The 19,467-nt window shown below is 40.6% G+C and overlaps 1 protein-coding gene across 4 annotated transcripts in view; it reads right to left on the bottom strand.

The window, feature by feature from the left end:
• Positions 1–1,823: 1,823 nt before the first annotated feature.
• COLEC11 (collectin subfamily member 11) overlaps positions 1,824–19,467 on the bottom strand; it is a 72,265-nt gene continuing 54,621 nt past the window's right edge. For 2 of the 4 annotated variants that reach the window (XM_020965862.2, XM_078149750.1), the window contains 3 exons: positions 14,389–14,442; positions 3,056–3,151; positions 1,824–2,873 (listed from right to left, as the gene is read on the bottom strand). In XM_020965862.2, the coding sequence (XP_020821521.1) occupies positions 2,464–2,873; positions 3,056–3,151; positions 14,389–14,442 (560 nt within the window). In that variant the 3' untranslated portion in view covers positions 1,824–2,463. The remainder of the gene's footprint in view (positions 2,874–3,055; positions 3,152–14,388; positions 14,443–19,467) is intronic. The other 2 variants (XM_078149751.1, XM_020965864.2) reach the window with 1 other exon arrangement.

Here is a 19,467-nt window from a genome sequence, read left to right as displayed (position 1 = left end):
GTCAGGAAATCAAGGCCCAAAGAATTCAAATGATCTCCCCAAGGTCACACAGGTGGAAAATGGCACAGATGAAATGTGAACTTCCAAGACGCTGCTGCTGTTCAGTCATTTTTATCATGTCCAGCTCTTCATGACCCATTTGGGGTCTTCCTGGCAAAGATACTAGAGTGGGTTTACCATTTCCTTCTCCAGCTCATTTAACAGACGAGGATACTGAGGCAAACAGGGTTAAGTGACTTGTCCGGGGTCACACAGCTAGTAAGGTTCTGAGGCCAGATTTGAACTCAGGAAGATGAGTCAGACTCTGTGTTTGGCACACTACCCACTGTGCCACCTAACTGCCTCTATAATTCCAAAGCCAATATTTATTCCACTGAATCATTCTGCCTCTTCCAAATGTTCCATATCCCATTTCAAGATAGTGCCTTAAGTGAATATAGAGAGATCATGAATTTTGTGCCCGGCAACAAGAGGGATTTTGTTGCTGGCAGGTATGCATAATAATGTCAGAAATTTAGAGCAGAGGATCCAAGCCTAACCCCAGTCCTTTTGTTCTCATCTCGGAATTTATTTGCATAGCCACCTCAGAGCATTAGAGGCACATAGATTTAAAGCTGGAAGGATGTAAGGCTCAAAAGATACTATGCAATGCCCAGCAGAGAGGACAGTGTGCTACCCAGCAAAGCAAATGACAGGGGACATCAGAGGCTCTGCCAAGGGTTCCCCCCAGTCACACACATCCCTACATACATGTGCTCTGACTACTCATAATCCTAGCATGTGGTTTCCTTCATACATGTTCCCACATATATACATTCCAGGTCTATCCCCTCCATGTATATTCACTGGTCACATATGTTCTCTGCATAGGTACCACCCAACACCTCACAATATGGTAAGCTGATGAAGAATATATCCTACGTGTCACTTTGGTGTGGTCTGGTTATAGCTTAGATACCCCAGCACAGGGGGGAAAAATCTTGTCATTTAATTCACTATGTTCTCTAAATATCCTTTGCTTTGAACTTCCGTGTCCTCTGGCCTTGTTTAAAAAAAAAAGCCATTTTGGAGGGCAGGGCAGGGCAGGGCAGCTCACAAGCTGTGATTCTGAGAAGACGCTAACCCACAAAGTATCTCAAACCTGAGGTAGCATTGAAGGGAGTGATATTATATATCAGGGGAGCCCAACTAGATATGTTACTCCTCCCACATAACATATTTGTTTTCTCAAAGTCACCTTTCTCACCTTATCTCAAAGGTATGATTAATTTAGGAATTTTAGAACAGTGGTTAATGAGGGAAATGCTTTTATATCATGATAGCTGCCTGTAAAAAGTAGTAAACAGTAAATGAAGATTGGTCAGTGTAATGGAATCTTGAGTCAAAGGACCATGTCCAAATCTTGCCCTAGCTTTAGAGTCTGTGTGACCTTGGACAAATGACCTTCACCTCTCTGAGACTCATTTTAAGAGGCTGTAAAATGAGAGGATAGGACTACATAGATAATCTCCAAGGCCCTTTCCAGCTTTCAATCTCAGGATCCTCTTGTCCTTTGAGGGTTCATGTCAGAGGTAAACTACCTGATCACATAATTTAGCAAGGCCTTCTGGTGAAGTGAATAATTTAGTCCCCTGAAACACCAACCTTGAAAAGAATTCTCTCCTTTTTTCGTTTTCTTCTTAGAGAAATGAAGGGTTTTGTTGGTCAGTTTGTGACTAGAGAATATGTGATGGGGAGGGAAAATGGGCCAATGGAGTGGTGTGACAATAATAGAGGCAAAAGCGTGGGTAATACAGGAACAAAGAGACACTCACTCAAAGGAATTTGTTTTGGGAGTCATTTTTTTTTTCTTCCTGAAATCCGAGTTTGAAGCACAGCAAAGTTGTTTCCTTTTGGGACAATTCAAGCCCAGCAGGCATACAGAAATAAAAAGAGATATTTTCAAACCATCGACAGTAATTTCTGCAAAAGGAAAAAAGGGTTCTTTTTCCCCCTCCACAGTAACCAGAAGGAAGCTAGTCGACTATAGCCCCCACTGCCAATATCTGCGAGTAACTACTGTAACATTTTAAAATTCCATTTTACAGCTTAGAGACCGCCAAGGGCTTTTTTTTTTCTGTAGTGGGAACAATTCTGAGAGACATCCACACAATTAACATTTTGACTAAAGTAAAACAAAGATATTAAAACTTTACTTCAGAAATCACAACCTGAGAAACATTTTTCTTTTCCTTCTAAACCCAGAACATTCTCTTAGGCTAAGATGAATGAGGCCCTGATTGGCTAAAACTCTTCCCTTTTGAAGAGTAAACACTGATATTGGAAATACCTCTCATATTTACAGCTGTACATGTTATCTGATGTTATCGGATACTTGGAGACTGTAGCATTAATAATTTTACTTTATAAACAAATAGCGACTTAGCCAGACCCTGCTCGAGATTAAATAAGGGGGTCTCTGCCTCACACATTCTCCTTGTCAAATTCACAGATGAAATACATGGTGATGTGACAGGCCACATCATTCCAGCCCCCAGAGGCTACCATCTCAACACAGTCCTCCTCGTCGTAAGCATTATTGGGTTCTCCATTCCGCCATTTGTTAAAGGTCTGCATGGGGGATCGATCAGAATAGACGAAAGTGCCCTCTCTTTCCAGGTCATTAATTCCAATGAAAACTCGAGTGAGGCCGGCTTGATTGATGTAAGATGCAAGCAGGCCATTTGCGGCCTCGTCCTTGGGCATGCCCAGGTTCCCTCCTCTGCCATGGCAGTACAGCTGGGCATCGATGTATCTTTTCTCTTCCTTCACCAGCAGATATATCTTAGTATCTGTCTCGCGCACACCAGCGACAGCTGCGGGGGAGGGCAGTGCTGAAAAGTGAGCACTCGCATTTCTATAAACAAACTTAATGCACACCACAAAAACAAAATAGACACAGACAGCAAAGAGGATAACATGGCAACATTACTTAAGAGCAATTTTATCTTTTGGGGGGGGAGGGAAAAAATGCGGAGGGGAGAGGGTGGGGTGGAAAACATTGACATGAACATACCATTTTTAATGAATTTTAATTCAGTCGTCAGTTGAGCCACCTGGTTATCCATCTCACCAATGGCCTTTCGGAGCTGGCTACACTCACAAGGTATGCCTGTGGAGACCAGGGTTCGTCTCATCATGAGGTTAAACATGGCAACAAACAAAGAAGGTGAGGATTCCCTACTTACAGCATCAAGGGAAGGAAGCTGAAACCACCATCAAATCCAATACCATTATTTCACGGATGAAGAAACTGAGGGCCTCAGAGGTTAAATGAGGTATCAGAGATCACAGAACTGAAGCCTTCTCAGTCCTAGTCTGGTGTTCACATAGTAATCATAGTTTTAGAGCTGGAAGAGAAATCTGAAAAGTCATTAAGTCTGACCCCCTCATTTTACAGATGAGGAAACTGAGGCCCGAAAGGTTAACTGGCTTGCTCAGGTTCACATAGCCAGTAACAACAACAACAACAACTAACATGTATATAGCTTTTCCTATGTGCCCAGCGCTGTGCTAAGCATTTTACAAATACTGTCTCATTGGATCTTCACCACAACTCTGTGATAGGTTCGATTATCCCTATTTTACTGATGAGGAAACTGAGGCAAACAGAGGTTAAATGACTTGCCCAGGATCACACAGCTAGGAAGCTATGAGGCTGGATTTGAACTCAGGTCTTCCTGACTTCACAACCAATGCTGGATTCATTGCACCACCTAGCTGCCTCTGCACTACACCAAGATGCATTTTAAAATCTCTGAGAGAGGTAGTGGCTATGGGTGTACAACAACATATTTACTGTTAGGCTCAACTGATGTGTTGGTTAATTTTTGCTGAGTTTTTTCCTCTTTCTTTTTTTATTCTTTGTTATAAGGAATGTCTCTGCAAGTGGAGTATGGGAAATTAATATTGAGAAATGAAAGTAAAACAAAAACAAAAGATATCAATGAAAGAACTTTTTAAAATTATCTCTGAGAAAGAAGAATCTACAACCCTCTTTGGTAATCTATTCTATACATTTAGGGGTGGGGAGGATGGAAATGTTTTCATTACACTTAATCTTATCCCTCCTGATGGATTTTTATGTTTTCCAAGAAGGAGTAGACAGGACTGATATAGAAAATAACTACTCGGGCTCCATGACATAGCCATTCATTTATTTAAAGATGGCCATCCATTCATAGAATGTCCTAATTGGCAGGGATTTTTAGGCCTTATTTGGTCAAGCAGAGCCTCATATCCCACACAAAACAAGGTTTCTTCTCTACAACATCCTTAATAGGTAACCAAAGAGTGAAAGTTGAAAAGCACCTTAGAGGTCGTATCTACCCCCTCTCCCCACCATAGGATCATAGATCTAGAACAGGAAGGACCCTCAGAGGCCATCAAGTCCAACCTTTTTTCACAGATTAGGAGGCCCACGGACATTAAAGGATTTGCCCAAGGTCACATAGCTACTAAGTGCCAGAGGCAAGATTTGAACCCTAGTTCTGCCCTCTAAGCTTTGCAAAACCAACCCAATCACTCCTCCAGGAGACAGACCCTAAAACGTTTTTTTTAATATAAATTTATTTATTTTTAGTTTTCAACATTTACTTCCACGAGATTTTGAATTCCATATTTTCACACCATTTTGCCCCTCCCCCACCCCAAGATGGCATGCATTCTGAATACCCCTTCCCTAGCCTGCCCTCCCTTCTATCTCCCCCCCTTCTCTTATCCCCTTCCCCTTCTATTTTCCTGTAGGGCAGGATAGATTTCTGCACCTCATTTCCTGTATTTCTTATTTCCCAGTTGCATGTGGAAACATTTTTTTAAGCATGTGTTTTTAAAACTTTGGGTTCCAAATTTTCTCCCTTCCTCCTACCCCACCCACCCTCATTGAAAATGCAAGCAAGTCAATACAGGCCATACATGTGCAATTATGCAATACACTTCCACAGTAGACGGTGAAAAACTAACTCTATTTCCCTTAATCCTATCCGCGCCCCCCATTTACTCTGTTCTTTCTTTTGACCCTGTCCCTCCTCAGAAGTACCCTTCTGATTACCCCTTTCCCAATCTGCCCTCTCTATCATCCCCCTCTCTCCCCCTTCCTCCCCTATTTTCCTGTAGGGTAAGACAGATTTCCATACCCAATTGAGTGTGTATGTTATTCCCTCCTTAAGCCAAATCCTATGAGAATAAGATTCCCTCATTTCCTCTCACCTTCCCCTGTTTCCCCTCCACTGTAAGAACTTTTTCTTGTCTGTTTTGTACAAGATAATGTACCCCATTCTACCTCTCCCTTTCTCCTTCTCCTAGTATAATCTCTCTCACCCCTTAATTTTATTCTCCAGATATCACCCCTTCATCTTCAACTCACCCTGTGCCCTCTATCTATCTATCTATCTATCTATCTATCTATCTATCTATCTATCAATACATACATACATGTAATTTTTCCCCTCCCACTACCCTAATACTGATAAAGGTCTCAGGAGTTATAAATATCATCTTTCCATGCAGGAATGTAAACAGTTTAGCCTTAATAAGTCTATTATGATTTCTCTTTCCTGTTCACCTCTTCATGTTCCACTTCAGTCTTGTATATGAAAGTAAAATTTTCTATTCAGCTCTGGTCTTTTCACCAAGAATGCTTGAAATTTCTTTATTTCACTGAATGAACATTTTTTCCCCTGAAGGATTATATTCAGTTTTTCTGGGTAGGTGATTCTCAGTTGTAATCCTATCTCCTTTGCCCTCTGGAATATTATATTCCATGCCGTCCAGTCCCTTAACGTAGAAGCTGCTAAATCTTGTGTTATCCTGATTGTGTTTCCACCATACTTGAATTGTTTCTTTCTGGCTGCTTGCAGTATTTTCTCCTTGACCTGGGACTAAAACTTTTTTTAACAGCCATAATGTCCCACTTAAGTCTTTTTTCTCTTAGTTTATGATTCCCATTTCCCTCAACTCTTCCTCATAATAATAGCCAGAGTGTATATATTGCTTCAAGATTTGTAAAGAGCTTTACATTACATTAGCTCATATGCAATTTCAAGTGCCTTCAATATCTGGTCACCCTCTTCTAATGACACTACTATTTGTCATTGTCCCAGAGCAGAGGTCAGTGGAACCATCAAACAATGAATCAATAAACATTTATTAAGCACCTACTATGTGTCAGACACTGTGCTAAGTGCTGGGGATACTAAAGAGGCAAAAGACAGTCCCTGCCCTCATTAGCTGTCATGGCCCCTGTATCACATTATTGACTTATTTTAAACTTTTGATCAACAAAAACACACACACATATTCATATTCTCTCTCACTCTCTCTCTCACTCACTCTCTCTTTCTCTCTCCCTCCCCTCTTCTTCCTTCCCTCCCTTCCTCTTCCCACCACCTGTCTCTGTCCTTTCTGTCTGTCTCTGTCCCTGTCTCTCTCTCTTCCGCTCTCCCTCTGTCTGTCTCTCCCCCTCATCTGTCTCTGCCTCTCCTTTCTGTCTCTCCTCCCTGTTATCTCTCTCTTCCTCCTCTACTCCTGTATCTCTCCCTCTCTGTCTGTCTGTTCCTTTTCTCCCTCTCTGTCTCTGTCTCTCTTTGTTTCTCTGTCTCTGTCTTTCTGTCTCTTCCCCCCATCTCTGTCTCTCTCTGTGTCTCTCTGTTTCTCTCTCTCTCTCTCTCTCTCTCTCTCTCTCTCTCTCTCTCTCTCTCTCTCTCTCTCTCTCTCTCTCTCTCTCTCTCTCATTAACCTAAGTGCAGGACTCCACATTAATCCCTGTTAAGTTCTACCTTTCCAACTTCTGCATATCTTCTGACCTGTCAAGCTCTTTTTGCACCTGAACTCTGTACTCAGTGTCCTTGCTATCCCTTCCAGCCTAGTGTCAGAAGCATTCATGTCACTTCTTCCACACAATATTTTCTTTTTATATTTGAACTTTGGAGTTCTGCTTTTTTTTTTTTTAATTCTGAAAGTTTCTCTGAGGCACTTGCTATGGTCAGGTTCATTGATGCTTGCAGTATATTATGACTCTCTGGAGAAGATTCCCTTCAGAGAGAAACTAGAGTTTTAAAGATTTATTTCCTCATCTTCCTTCCAAACTTTCTGACCCCAGAGTGGCCTGACAAGTCCTCCCCCAACTATTAAAATAGGATCCTCTGAGGAAGGGAAGCTCCTGTTTTCCATTTGTGAGGTCCACCTCTCTCCCCAGAGACAGACTCAGAGCTGTCTCGGAGCTTATTCTAAAGTGATTCTGACTTGTGGAGTATTCCGAGATGTAACCCAGTGAATAACACTCTCATTTTTGTGACTGACTTTTAACTGAAAGAGACATGAATAGGACAATCACACACAAAGGAAAAAAACCAGTAGTTGTTATCTTATTGAGAGGCAGTGTGGTATAATATATAGATTACTGGACTTTGTCAGAAAGATCTGGGTTCAAATATTGTGTCTGCTACTCATCTGTGCAACCAACCATGGACAAGTCGCTTAACCTCTATCATCTTCAGTTTCTTTACAGGTAAGATGGAGATAATGGTAGCTATAGTACCTACCTTTGTTGTGAGGCTATTTCAGATCCTTCCTGTACATAAAGCATGTTGACAAACTTTGAAGTGCTATACATGTTATTATTGTCCTTGCTCCTCTGATATTTTTTAACAGACTATTTTTTTCCCTTCCTATACCCAATGACTCTTTTCCCTCCAGACAAAACTCAGCTTTTATTGCTGTTCATTTGTTCAGTTGTATCCAATTCTTCATGAGCCCATGGACTTGACCATGTGATTTTCCTGGCAAAGATACTAGAATGGATTGCCATTTCCTTCTCCAGTATGTTCCCATTTTACAGAATGAGGAGCTGAGGCAAACAGGGTTAAGTGATTTGCCCAGGGTCATGCAGTTAGTAAGTGTTTGAGGCCAGATTTGAACTCAGATCTTCCTGACTCCAGGTCTGGTGCTCTATCCACTGCATCATTTAGTTGCTCCATTCTTTACTCAGATGTTACTTATTTGAACAGGATGTTGAAAATGATTGTAATATGCTGCTTAAAAACACACACAGAGGAAGCAGTCAAATGTCCAACAATGGCTACATGGCTGAATAAACTGAGGCATAGCAATGTGATGGAATACTGTAATGCAATTGCGATTGATGATTCTAGTAAAAATAAAGAAATCTAGAAAGACCTGTATGAAATAGTATGAAGTAAAGAAAGTACAATCAAAAGAACCAAGCAGTTACTATGACCATTTTTTTAACCAGACTCAGATTTCTTCAGTATAAGGAACTGCCAACGAGGACATTACCTCCAACAATGCAGATTGGCTCCTATACTGCAATCTATAATCTTAGAGTGTGGCCTGGGACACTGAGAGGTGAAGGAACTTGTACAAGGTCACACGACCAGGATATTTCAGGGGCAGGATGGAAATCCAGGATTTCCTAACTCTGAGACCAGCTCTCTATCTGATATTACATCTTGCCTCCCAACTATGACTATATAGAAGGGAAAATTAAACATGAAAAAAAACTGACTTTTTTTTTAAGTTAAGGAGATGGGGGAGAATTGGTGAGTCATTGTGGAAATTTTACTGATGCAATTGATTTATTTACATTTAAATAATTGTGAAAGAGAAGTAGTGTCGAGTCATGCATAGAGAACTGCCCTTAGAGTCAGGGAAACTGAGGTACAAGTCTTTCCTCTGGCCCACTTTGGCTGCATGAGTCTGGACAAGACAGTCTCTCAGTGCTGCAGGCCCCCAGTCCTTTCTCAGTTATAGACAAGGTGCCGGTCCACATTGGGAAAAGAATCGTCTTCACCTAGAGTTCACTGTGCCAGAAAATCATAAGCCTGACTTTAACAAATTAGTTTTACAATGTGTGTAATTAGTTTTGTGGGTGTTTCAAGATAAATATCACTTAAAATTCAAATGATTTATCATAGAGTTCAATAAAACTTGTCTTTTTCTTTCTTGAGGGTGGGTGAAGGGAAGGGATTGAGAGGGGGTGAGGAGAGTGGGAAGGAATGGCAAAGACTTGTGATTTCTTTGGTGTACGTAGGGAATTCCCAGTAAAGAAATTCCTATATAGTAGCTAAGTGGTGCAGTGGATGGATCACTGGTCCTAGAGTCCAGAAGACCTGAGTTCAAATCCACCTTCAGATACTTTCTAGCTGTGTGAAACTTGACACATCACTTAACCCCTGCTTGCCTCGATTTCCTCAACTATAAAATGGGGACAATAATAGCACCTACCTTGAAAGGATGTTGTGAGGATAAAATGAGGCCATATTTGTAAAGCACATAGCACAGTGCCTGGCACATAGTAGGCTACAGATATGCTCATTCCTTCTCTTCAGCCTAGAATAACAGATCCAGTATCTATTAAACCTAGCTAGATCTTCCCGGCTCTAAGGTCGACTCTCTCAACAAAACATCTGAGGCAGAGCCATAAGCAGAAAGAGCTTAAAATTGGAAAGCAGTATACGATCTATTGGCTCTTCAGCCTTACAATTTATCATAGGCCTGGCCAGTGGCAAGAAAGATGGGTCAAATCGATTTTCTACTTAGGTCGTGGCTGGAATAAGCAGGTTTCTAAATGGAAGAAGGGTAGACCAGAAAGGTTTGTCTGCAATAATGTTCTAATCACACTGTTACATAGAGTCAGAGGTCAGTATTCTGGAGAATACAAATATCTAGACGGCACATAAAAAGTTAAATGGAATGTGAGCCTAAGTATTGTCCAATAATATTCAGATATAGCACTTGGGTGCCCTTGGAATGTAAATCTCCATATTCTTCCCCCCCTTTACACATCCTTTCTTGGATTATGATGTTGTTATTCTATGATATTAAAAGGTAGTTTAATGTAGTAAAAGGAATATTGGACTAGGAATGTACATATTTGTAGATCTGTGATAGATAGATAGATAGATAGATAGATAGATAGATAGATAGATGTATCTTAAATCCATCTGTCTAAAATCTCATCTCTCTTTTATTTATTTCTGAAGAAAAAAACATCCATGCATAATGCCTCTACATGTTCTCCACATCCCCTAGCACTATGGTGTCAGCCCATACCACTCTCCAAGGTCTTCTAATTATTAAACCCAATGCCCTTCTTTGAGCAGCTCCTTGACCTGTCTGTAGTATTTGACACTCTTATCCATACCCTCCTATAAGGTGCTTTTAGCTTCAGAAACAACACACTCTCCTGGTTCTCCTCTCACCTCTCAAACAGCTCCTTCTCTATCTCTATTGCTAACTCCTCTTTCTAGCACCTTAGAATGAGTGCTTCCTAAGGTTCTGTCCTAGGGCCCTGTCTCTTCCCTCTCTACCCACTTTCCCCTTAACAATCTCATGTGTTCCCATGGCTCCAACCACCTCTTCTATGCTGATGACTTCTAAATCTATAACCCTAGCCCTTACTTATCTCCTGAGCTATCTGCCTACCTCTCCGTTACCACAGGATGCCTCCAGCTAGGTGTTCCACTGGTATTTCAAACTTAATTACTCCAAAAGTATACTGATTATATTTCTCTAAAACCTACTCTTCTCACAATTTCATTCTTTTTCAGCTGTCCCACCTTTCACCTAATCTCAGCTTTCAGAACGTTCAGTTAAATTTTACTCTTTCCCCTCCTTCACCTCATATCCAAACTGTCATTAATTTAATCTCTGCATCTTCTCTGGCATTCATGGCATCCCTTTTACTTTCATAGCAACCATCCTAATCAAACTCTCATGACTATTTACCCATGTTATTTCTATAGTTTCCCTACAAGTTTTCCCATCTCTGTTTTCATCCTGGTCCAATCTTTCCCCAATCCACTAGCAGAATAATTTTTCTTACCCAAAGATATGGTTATATCATTCCCTTGCTCAATGATCTTCAGTGGTTCCCTACTCCCTATAGAATAAAGTTTCTTTGCCTGGCATTCAAAGCTCTCCCAATGACTTTCCTTCCCTTTGTTGTTGTGCATCCTACATTGGGTGCAGTGCCCTTTGGGCGTAGCTACATGGTAGAGTAGATAGAGCACTGGGTTTGGAATCAGAAAAACTCATCTTCATGGGTTCAAATCAAATACTAGCTGTGTGACCCTGGGCAAGTCACTTAACCTTGTTTACCTCTGTTTCTTCATCTGTAAAATGAGCTGAAGAAGGAAATGGTAAACCATGCTAGTATCTTTGCCAAGAAAACCCCAATCGGGGTCACAAAGATTGTCAGAGATGACTAAACAAAAAACATGCCTTATGTTTTCCAGATTTCAGGACTTTGCTCAACTGTTTCCTAGCCATGGCATTACCTCTCTTTCTTAGCCTGTCAAATTCCTACCTATCATTTAAAACCAAATACAAATGCCAGCTCCTTCAGGAAGCTTTCCTCCTCTTAAGGAGCTTTCCTTCTCTGACCTCATATGGCACTAATCTGCATCTCTCTAACGTACTTATGGAATTTTGGGAACTATAGTTTTCCGTGTTTGGGTTTTATTCCTTTGCTAAACTCTGAACTTGATGACAGCAGGGATCATGTTTACCTAACTTTTGGATCTCCCCACAGTCCCTACCAGAGGGCTCAGTAAACAAAAAGCACTCAAATGTTTGGCGAAAACAGAAGGTAGCAATACTAATGACCCAAGGAGCCTCCCTTCTTATTCCTTCTCTACCACTGTTTTCCTGATTTGCATAATGCAGCTTCTTCATCTACCAAATGGAGGTAATATCATCTGTACTGCATATTTTACAAAAATATTGTGAGATCCAAGTGAGATAGTGGATATGAAAGTCCTTAACGAAGCACTGTACAAATGCAACAAACTGTTACACACAAGTTATACACATGAAGAATAACACGCTTGGCAGCACTCCTAGATGAAAAAGCATTGAGATAGGTCCTGAAGCTAGCCCTTCTACTTGCTAAAAGACCTTGAACAAGTCACTTCTCAGAGCCTCAGTTTCCTCATCTATAAAATGGGAGTAAAAATGCTTACATCACCAACTTCATAGGGATATTCACAGTGTTGGCAGGATCCAATGAGATAATGTAGGTAATGTGCCTTATAATTGTAATGCATTTTACAAACACACAGTGTGTGTATCAAAGAGACAGTGCTCAACTTATCTGTGATGTGACTGCCAACAATTCACATTAGGAGTTTAAGTTCTTACTTACAGCTCATTGCTGGCAGCACAGGATTAGGCTCATGTTACATCATCAGTCCACTTCCTAAAGGACTTCATACTAAGACTCCCTCCAGATTCCCAACATTGTGTCTGACCTCACAGCTTCTCCCTCACACCCTGCTGCCAGCTCCAAGCAAGTACCAGCACAGATCCTTTCTAGAGCTCCTTGGACTATTGGTTTAAGCAGCAGCAGAAGGAGGAATAAAACAGAGAAGAGAGGAAGCATGGTGTACTAGACTTAGAGTCAAAAAGATCCAAGTTCCAATCCTACCTCAGACACTTATTAGCCATGTGACTGTGGGCAAGTCACTTAATTTCTCTGTGCCTCAGTTTCCTCCTCTATAAAAAAATGAAGGGGTTAGACTCAATGGCCCCTAAGGTCCCTGCCAGCTCTAAAATCCATCATGCTCTGTCAAAGCTAATTCTTCACAATATCTATGTGCTGGGCAGCAAAGACGAAAAAAAAGGAAATAATCCTTACCCTCAAAGCCTTTACATCTCACTGTGGGGAGGAGGGATATGACACGTGGACAGATAATACAGTACAATATGGAAACCTAAGGGAGAGGATGAGGGATCAAGGGGAAATGGGGAAGAAGTCAGGGCAAAAGATTCTATGACTACACAATGGATTGTGTGAGTATGTGTATGAGAGAGAGAGAGAGAGAGAGATATGAAGAAGAAGAAGAAGAGAAGAGAAGAAGAAGAAGAAAGAAGAAGAAGAAGAAGAAGAAGAAGAAGAAGAAGAAGAAGAGAAGAAGAAGAAAGAGGAGGAAAAGGAACTAGTAGAGGAGAGGAGAGAGAGAAAAAAGGAGAAGAGAAAAAGAGAAGAAAAGAGAGGGAGAAAGAGAGAAAAAAGAGAGGAAAAAAGAGAAAAGAGAGAAGAGGAAAAAGAAGAGAAGAGAAAAGAGGGGAAGAGAGAAGAGTAAAAGAGAAGAGAGAGGGAAGAGAGAGAATAGAGAGAGAAAGAGAGGGAGGAGAGTGAGAAAGAGAAGGAGGAGAGAAAGAGAGAGGAGAAAAGAAGGAGGGAGGGAGGGAGAGAGGGAGAGACAGAGACAGAGACAGAAAGACAGAGAGAGGCTAGTTCTGAAGTCAATTCCCAAAGAAGGGGTCCAAGAAAGTGGAAAGCTTGGACAACAATCCTGAGGTACACACATGGCTGGATTTCATTATTTTGTAATCACATCTCATAATCAAGCCTTTCAAAATGGTCACTGAAAGGAAAAAGAGGGCTCTAGATAGTCAATGGAAGAAATGCTTATTAAGTCATTTGTTGGGTCTCAGGACACAGCACACTATGCCATCATCCTCATCTCCCTTGCATTCTACCTCTGGCCCCTTGCTAATACTTCCTTGCCCTCTCCAAACCACTCCCTTACCTCCCCATTTCCAGCACCCCTTTATGTGATGCCTTCTGCCATTGGAATGTAATCTTCTTGAAGGCAAGAACTGTCTTACTTGCTTGTATTTCTGTTCCCACAGTGTTTGACATATGGCAAGTGATGAATAGATGTTTTCTTTATCCATCTATTTATCTAAGGATTGTGCCAGGCATTATGCTCTGTTTTAGGGGATTAAAGCACAAAAATTGTCTTGTCGCTGTACCTCTTCCCACCTCCATCCTCCAGCTAACGTTCTACTAAGGAGAACAGAAAGCTTTCACATTTACAAAGCAAGAAGAAATGGGGATTAAAAAAAAGTGATCCAAAAATTAAAAAAAAAAGTGACCTAGGAAAAGGTGAGAAGGGAGGGTTTTCCTTCATTTTCAGGAAAGGCAGGATATGAAAAAAAGGGACCTCAGGTGAAATGAGGAAAAGGCTTTTATGGAGAAGAGAGCACCCACTCAAAAATGCCTATTAAAATCTCCCTGATAAAATCCTTCTGAAGTCCATGGACCAAATGAAAAGCATTCATTCACCTTCTCACTTGTCATAGTCAAAATAAGGTAGTAATTACAAAGGAAGATAGAACATTTATAGTTAGCACCTATGTTCTACCATGTTAAATACAATTTGATGCGATCGGTTACTGTACTTCCCTGCGTAACCAGGAAAGCGTATTTCAACTATCTATGCTGCCTGTTTTCAAGCTTTTAAAAATTACCATGCAGGGGGCTGCTTTTTTTCAAAGATGGTATTTTTAAAGTGAATTGTTCTCACCCCCTGAATACTTTACCTGGTTCTCCATTAGGACCTGGTGGTCCTACATCTCCCATCTCTCCCTTTTCACCTATGAAAGGAAAAGAAAGAGCTTCGTCAGCATACCAAATGGGTCACACGTTTCATTAGTTAAGAAACTTCATGGTTGGAATCATTATTGAATCTTTCATGTTTAATGCCCCAGAGTTTCTCCCAAGACCCCATCTCTGTCTGCCATATAACAACAGGGAGTCGCTACATTCTGTAAATTGCTCTTGCTTTGGGCTTTATTAACAGTATATTTGAAGTAATGCACATTTTGGGATTTTAGGCAATAGTGAATGATCATTCCTTAAACTAGTTCTGTAAAATTAAGTGCATTTCATCTAACACTTCACAGACATTACCTCCTGAATCCTTAACATCATTAGTGATTCTGAACTCCCTTTCCCCTACCTCCCTCCTTTATAGAAAGGAAATTCAAAAATGTTAACATGGGTAGGCAGTGTGAGACAGTGAAAGAACCATAGATTTTATTTCAAATACTAGCTCTGCCTCTTATTACCAGTATAATCTTGGTCAAGTCAACATCATCATCATCATCGCTAACGTTTATATAGTTCTCACTATGTTCCAGCACTGGGAACTTTATAATCGTTATCTCATTAATCCTCATAACAACAATGGGAGGTAGGTGCTATTATCCCCATTTTACAGTTAAGAAAGCTGAGGCCCACAGTGGTTAAGTGGTTCTCCCAGGGTCACACAGCTAGTAAGTGTCCGAGACCAAATTTGAATTCAGGTCTTCCTTACTCCAGGCCCAGTGCTCTATCCACTGAACAATCCAGTCACCTCATATATTTCTCCTGTTTCCCTATCTGTAAAATGAGGGGTTAGTCTAGACTATCTCTAGGGTTCCTTCTCACTCTAAATCTATGGCCCTAGGACCTTTAAATCTAGAAGAGACATTTGACAAAGAAACTGAACAGGTCAAGAGAGTTTAAGTGATTTCCACAATGTCACACAGGGAGCTAGCCCAGTCCCTTTTCCTCTACAAGGAGATAATGCTACAGACTTTTCCTCTTCACACCCTACTTTCTTCTACGGAGGATCTAGGTACCCTTCCTGTATTTTCTTAGCTCCCAAAACCGAGTTTCAACAATATCAGAATCTTAGAATGTCAGAGGTAGGAAGGACCATCCAAATTATTAATCCTAATTCCATCATCTTCCAGAGAAGGAAACTGAACCAGAGTGGGTGTGTCACCTAAAGTCATATAACTAGTTGGGAATAGAGCCTGCTAGGACTCCAAACTCTAACCGAATGCTCTGTCCTCTACTTCTTTACCTTTTGCATATGATTATACTCACTTTGGAGCAGCTAGATGGAACAGTGGATAGAGTGCCACAGGAAGTGAGTCTTCCTGAGATCAAATCTGATCTCAGAACCTTACTAGCTACATGACGCTGGGCAAGTTACTTAACCCTGTTTGCCTTAGTTTCCTCTTCTATAAAATGAGCTGGGGAAGGAAATGGCAAACCACTCCAGTGTCTTTGCCAAGAAAACCCCAAATGGAGTCATGAACAGTCAAACACAACTGAACAACAACAAAAATACTTACGCTTTAATTGTTTTTAACCTTTTACTTATAGTACTCATCTTTCATTTGGGATATTCCATAGATCTCAGTGTAAAACACAGAACAACCTGTTTTTTGCTTAAAAATCCATATTGGCTTACATTTTTTTTAAAATGACAGCATATACATAAGACTATATTCAGAAGTAGCCTGATTTTCAATTAAATTTGATGCTTAGAGAAATTATTCTAAACAATTCGCTATCAGGATGGATTTAGAATTTGGATGTTAGAATTGGAGGAACTTTAAAGATTATAAATGTCAGTTATCATTATAATGAGAATATAAAGATCACTTTATTCATGAACCTAACACAGTCCCTAGCACATAGTAGGCATTTTGTAAATATTAGTTGATTGATCAATTGATTGCTGACATCATTAGTTGTGTTGCTGTTGCTTTCAGATTTAAAAAAAAAAAACCCTGAGGCCCAGACACTTGACTACACTGCTAGTTAGTGGCAGAGCCAGGATTAGAACCAGAGCCTTCTGACACCCATCCACCTTGTAGCACGCACTGCACCACCCAAATTACACTATGCACCAGTACAATACGATTTAAGGTGACTCTCACTCCGCAAGGGAAGTTTGAAATCAAGGCACATAAAGTCATTTGCAATAGCTCAAAATAAAACCTATTGAACCATGATCATTTAAAAAAAAAAAAAGCGAGAATTCCTGATAGGAATATGTTGTTATCTTGGCCATGCTTCATCTCTAAGAGGAAGGGATCGTACTAGATTCTGGCTCTAAATCTATGATCCCCTAATCTTCTAAGCAAAGGACAATAGGACTTCCAGGAAATTGCCCAGCTCCAGCCTAATGAAGTGAATCCAGGGCAATCTGAACTGACATATTTACTTTCATGAATGTGAAAGATGGCATCACTTAACACCAGGGAGAGTTGTTTCTTGGGCTGAATAGAAAACATTCTTATTAATAATGCAACTTCTCCCAATATGCAAATTTTCATCCCTCTCCTCAAATGAATGTAAAGAACACCAGCTCTATAGGAAATCTGAATTTCAAACACATTGGGATGTCTCAGTGAAAGTTATACAGTAGTTTATCATCTTGTGCTGAGTTCAGAACAGACTCCCTGACTATTATGAAGCCACTAACCATCTGTGACCTTGGGCTGCCCCCTTCTCTGGGCTTCTTCAGGTCACATGATCATAGATTTAGAGGCAGAAAAAACTTAGAGGCCATTGAATCTAATGCCTTTGTTTTACAGATGAGGAAATTGTAGGCAAGAGAGATATTCAGTGACTTACCCAGGATCACACAGCTAATAATTGTCTGAGGCTGTATGGGTAGTGGAAAGACACTGAACGTGGAGTCACAGATCTTGAGTTCAAATTCTGACTCCATTTACTCCCAGTGTGTTCTTGGGCAAGTCATTCAATGACTCTGTATCTCAGCTTCTTTATCTATAAAATCATGAGGTTGGACTAGATGGCCTCTGAGCTATCTAAATCTATGAACCATTAATGAAATGCTTCTAAATTTACAATTCAATGATTCTAAATGTTTATATTGAATTTTTGGACAACACCAAAACATTTTTTTCCCATAGCAAAAGACAGTGCAGTGTAGGATCTAGAGGGTCTCCAAGTCAGGAAGACTTAACATCTTGCCTCTAACAAAAAGTCTGTGTAACCCTCGTTGTCATTTTCGTTGCTCAGTCATGTCTGACTCTTGTGACCCCATGGACCATAGCATACCAATACTGTCCATGGGGTATTCTTGACAAAGATACTGGAGTGGTTTGCCATTTCCTTCTCCACTGGATTAAGGCAGACAGAGGTTAAGAGATTTACCCCGGGTCACACAGCTAGTAAGCATCTGAAATCAATTTGAACTCCGGTCTTCCTGACTCCAGGCCCCACACTGCATCCACTGAGCCATCTAGCTGCCTACATATAACCCTGGGGAAGTGACTTAACCTCAGTGCTCTAGGCAACTCTCTAAGATAATAAACTGGAAAAAAAATTATAGAATATATCAGTAGCTAAAGTTTCCTCATGGGGTAGGAGTTCCCTACTCCAGTGAAATCACAACTCCGTACCCTAAAAAAGGCAACTTCAACCTAGCTGGGCACAGGAGAAAGTGTAGCTTTCATAGACACGGCTCCATGTTCCACACAAGAACAAAAGGGATATACAAACTCTTTTCTCTTTGGTTCCTTTGTGGTCTTTTGTTAATGCATAAAAAGTGACTAAAAATTTCAGCTTGTCAGAGATCCAAGATCATGATGTATTAAAGCAGATCAAAATAAGCCAAGCTCTAGTCAGGAAAGAGCTTTGCGAGATGCCAAATAAGGCTCTGTCTGGCCTTATTCAGATTATCCAGGGGCTGAATATGGAAACTCACTCTCTTCTTCCTCCAGCACATCCTTCATACCATTGTCTAAATACTCTTTTTTATACAGAGACCTGGTCATGTCATTGCACTACTCAAAAATCTTCTGTAAATCTGTACCAGTTGGTGAGTGAAACTCAAACTCCTCTCCCCACTTTCCAAGCCCCTGATGGTTTTGGCAGTGCCCTACCTTTCCAGATTTATCTTCTCTGACACCCTGCTCCAGCCAAACTGTATTGCCCTTTGCACCCCAAAACATGATCCTTTTCTCATGCCTCAGTGCCTTTGCTCTGGCCATATCCTCTGCTGGAAATGTTCTTCCTCCCATTCTTTATCTATTACATTCCTCCCTATCCTTTAAAGTTCAACTCAAACTCCATCTCCTTCAGGAAGCCTTGTCTGCTTCCCTTGGTTGGTAAGAATCATTACTCTCTAACCTCCCATAATATTTTCATATTTTGTTGCATATCTCTCTAATGAACAAAGTATGTAATAGCATGCATTAGAATTATCTATGTTTGTGATCTATCCCCCTACTAGACTGAGAGTTCAATGAAGGCAGGAACTATACCCTTTTCCTTCTAGTGCCTAGCAGAATGAGTACTCCAAAAATATCTGTTGAATGAATGAGTGAATGAAAGAATTTATCCAAAGCATAAACTATTTTTTTCACTATAATAAAAAATAAAATGTGCTATTAATTCACTATTAATAGAGCGCAAACTTTAAGATCCTTCTCTAGATGTGGGGAGAGGTGTTCCCTAACTCATTCCCACTCTTTATGAGTCCCTCTCAGCATATTTGCAAGATGGCTGCATAAGACAGAGGTAGTCTTGGAACAGAACCATGTTTTTATCCTTAGTAGTCCAAGATTCTCACCTACCATTTTCTAACCAGCATACTGACAGAAATAGCACAGAACAGGGGCTAAAGAGTTAGTCTTAGACCCAGGAAGAACTGAGTTCAAGTACTGGCTCTGACACATACTGACTGTGTGATTCTGGGTAATCTACTTAGCCTCTCAGTACTCTAAATAGTTCTCTAAGAATTTAAGCTGTTAGAGGGAGTTTCCTCCCAGGCAAGTTTCCTACACCAATGAAATAGTAGATTTAGTTCC

Source organism: Phascolarctos cinereus, unplaced genomic scaffold (genome assembly GCF_003287225.1).
Source record: "Phascolarctos cinereus isolate Bilbo 61053 unplaced genomic scaffold, phaCin_HiC Scaffold_2;HRSCAF=192, whole genome shotgun sequence".
Classification (NCBI taxonomy): Eukaryota; Metazoa; Chordata; class Mammalia; order Diprotodontia; family Phascolarctidae; genus Phascolarctos; species Phascolarctos cinereus.
This window is presented reverse-complemented; position numbering and strand designations above follow the sequence as displayed.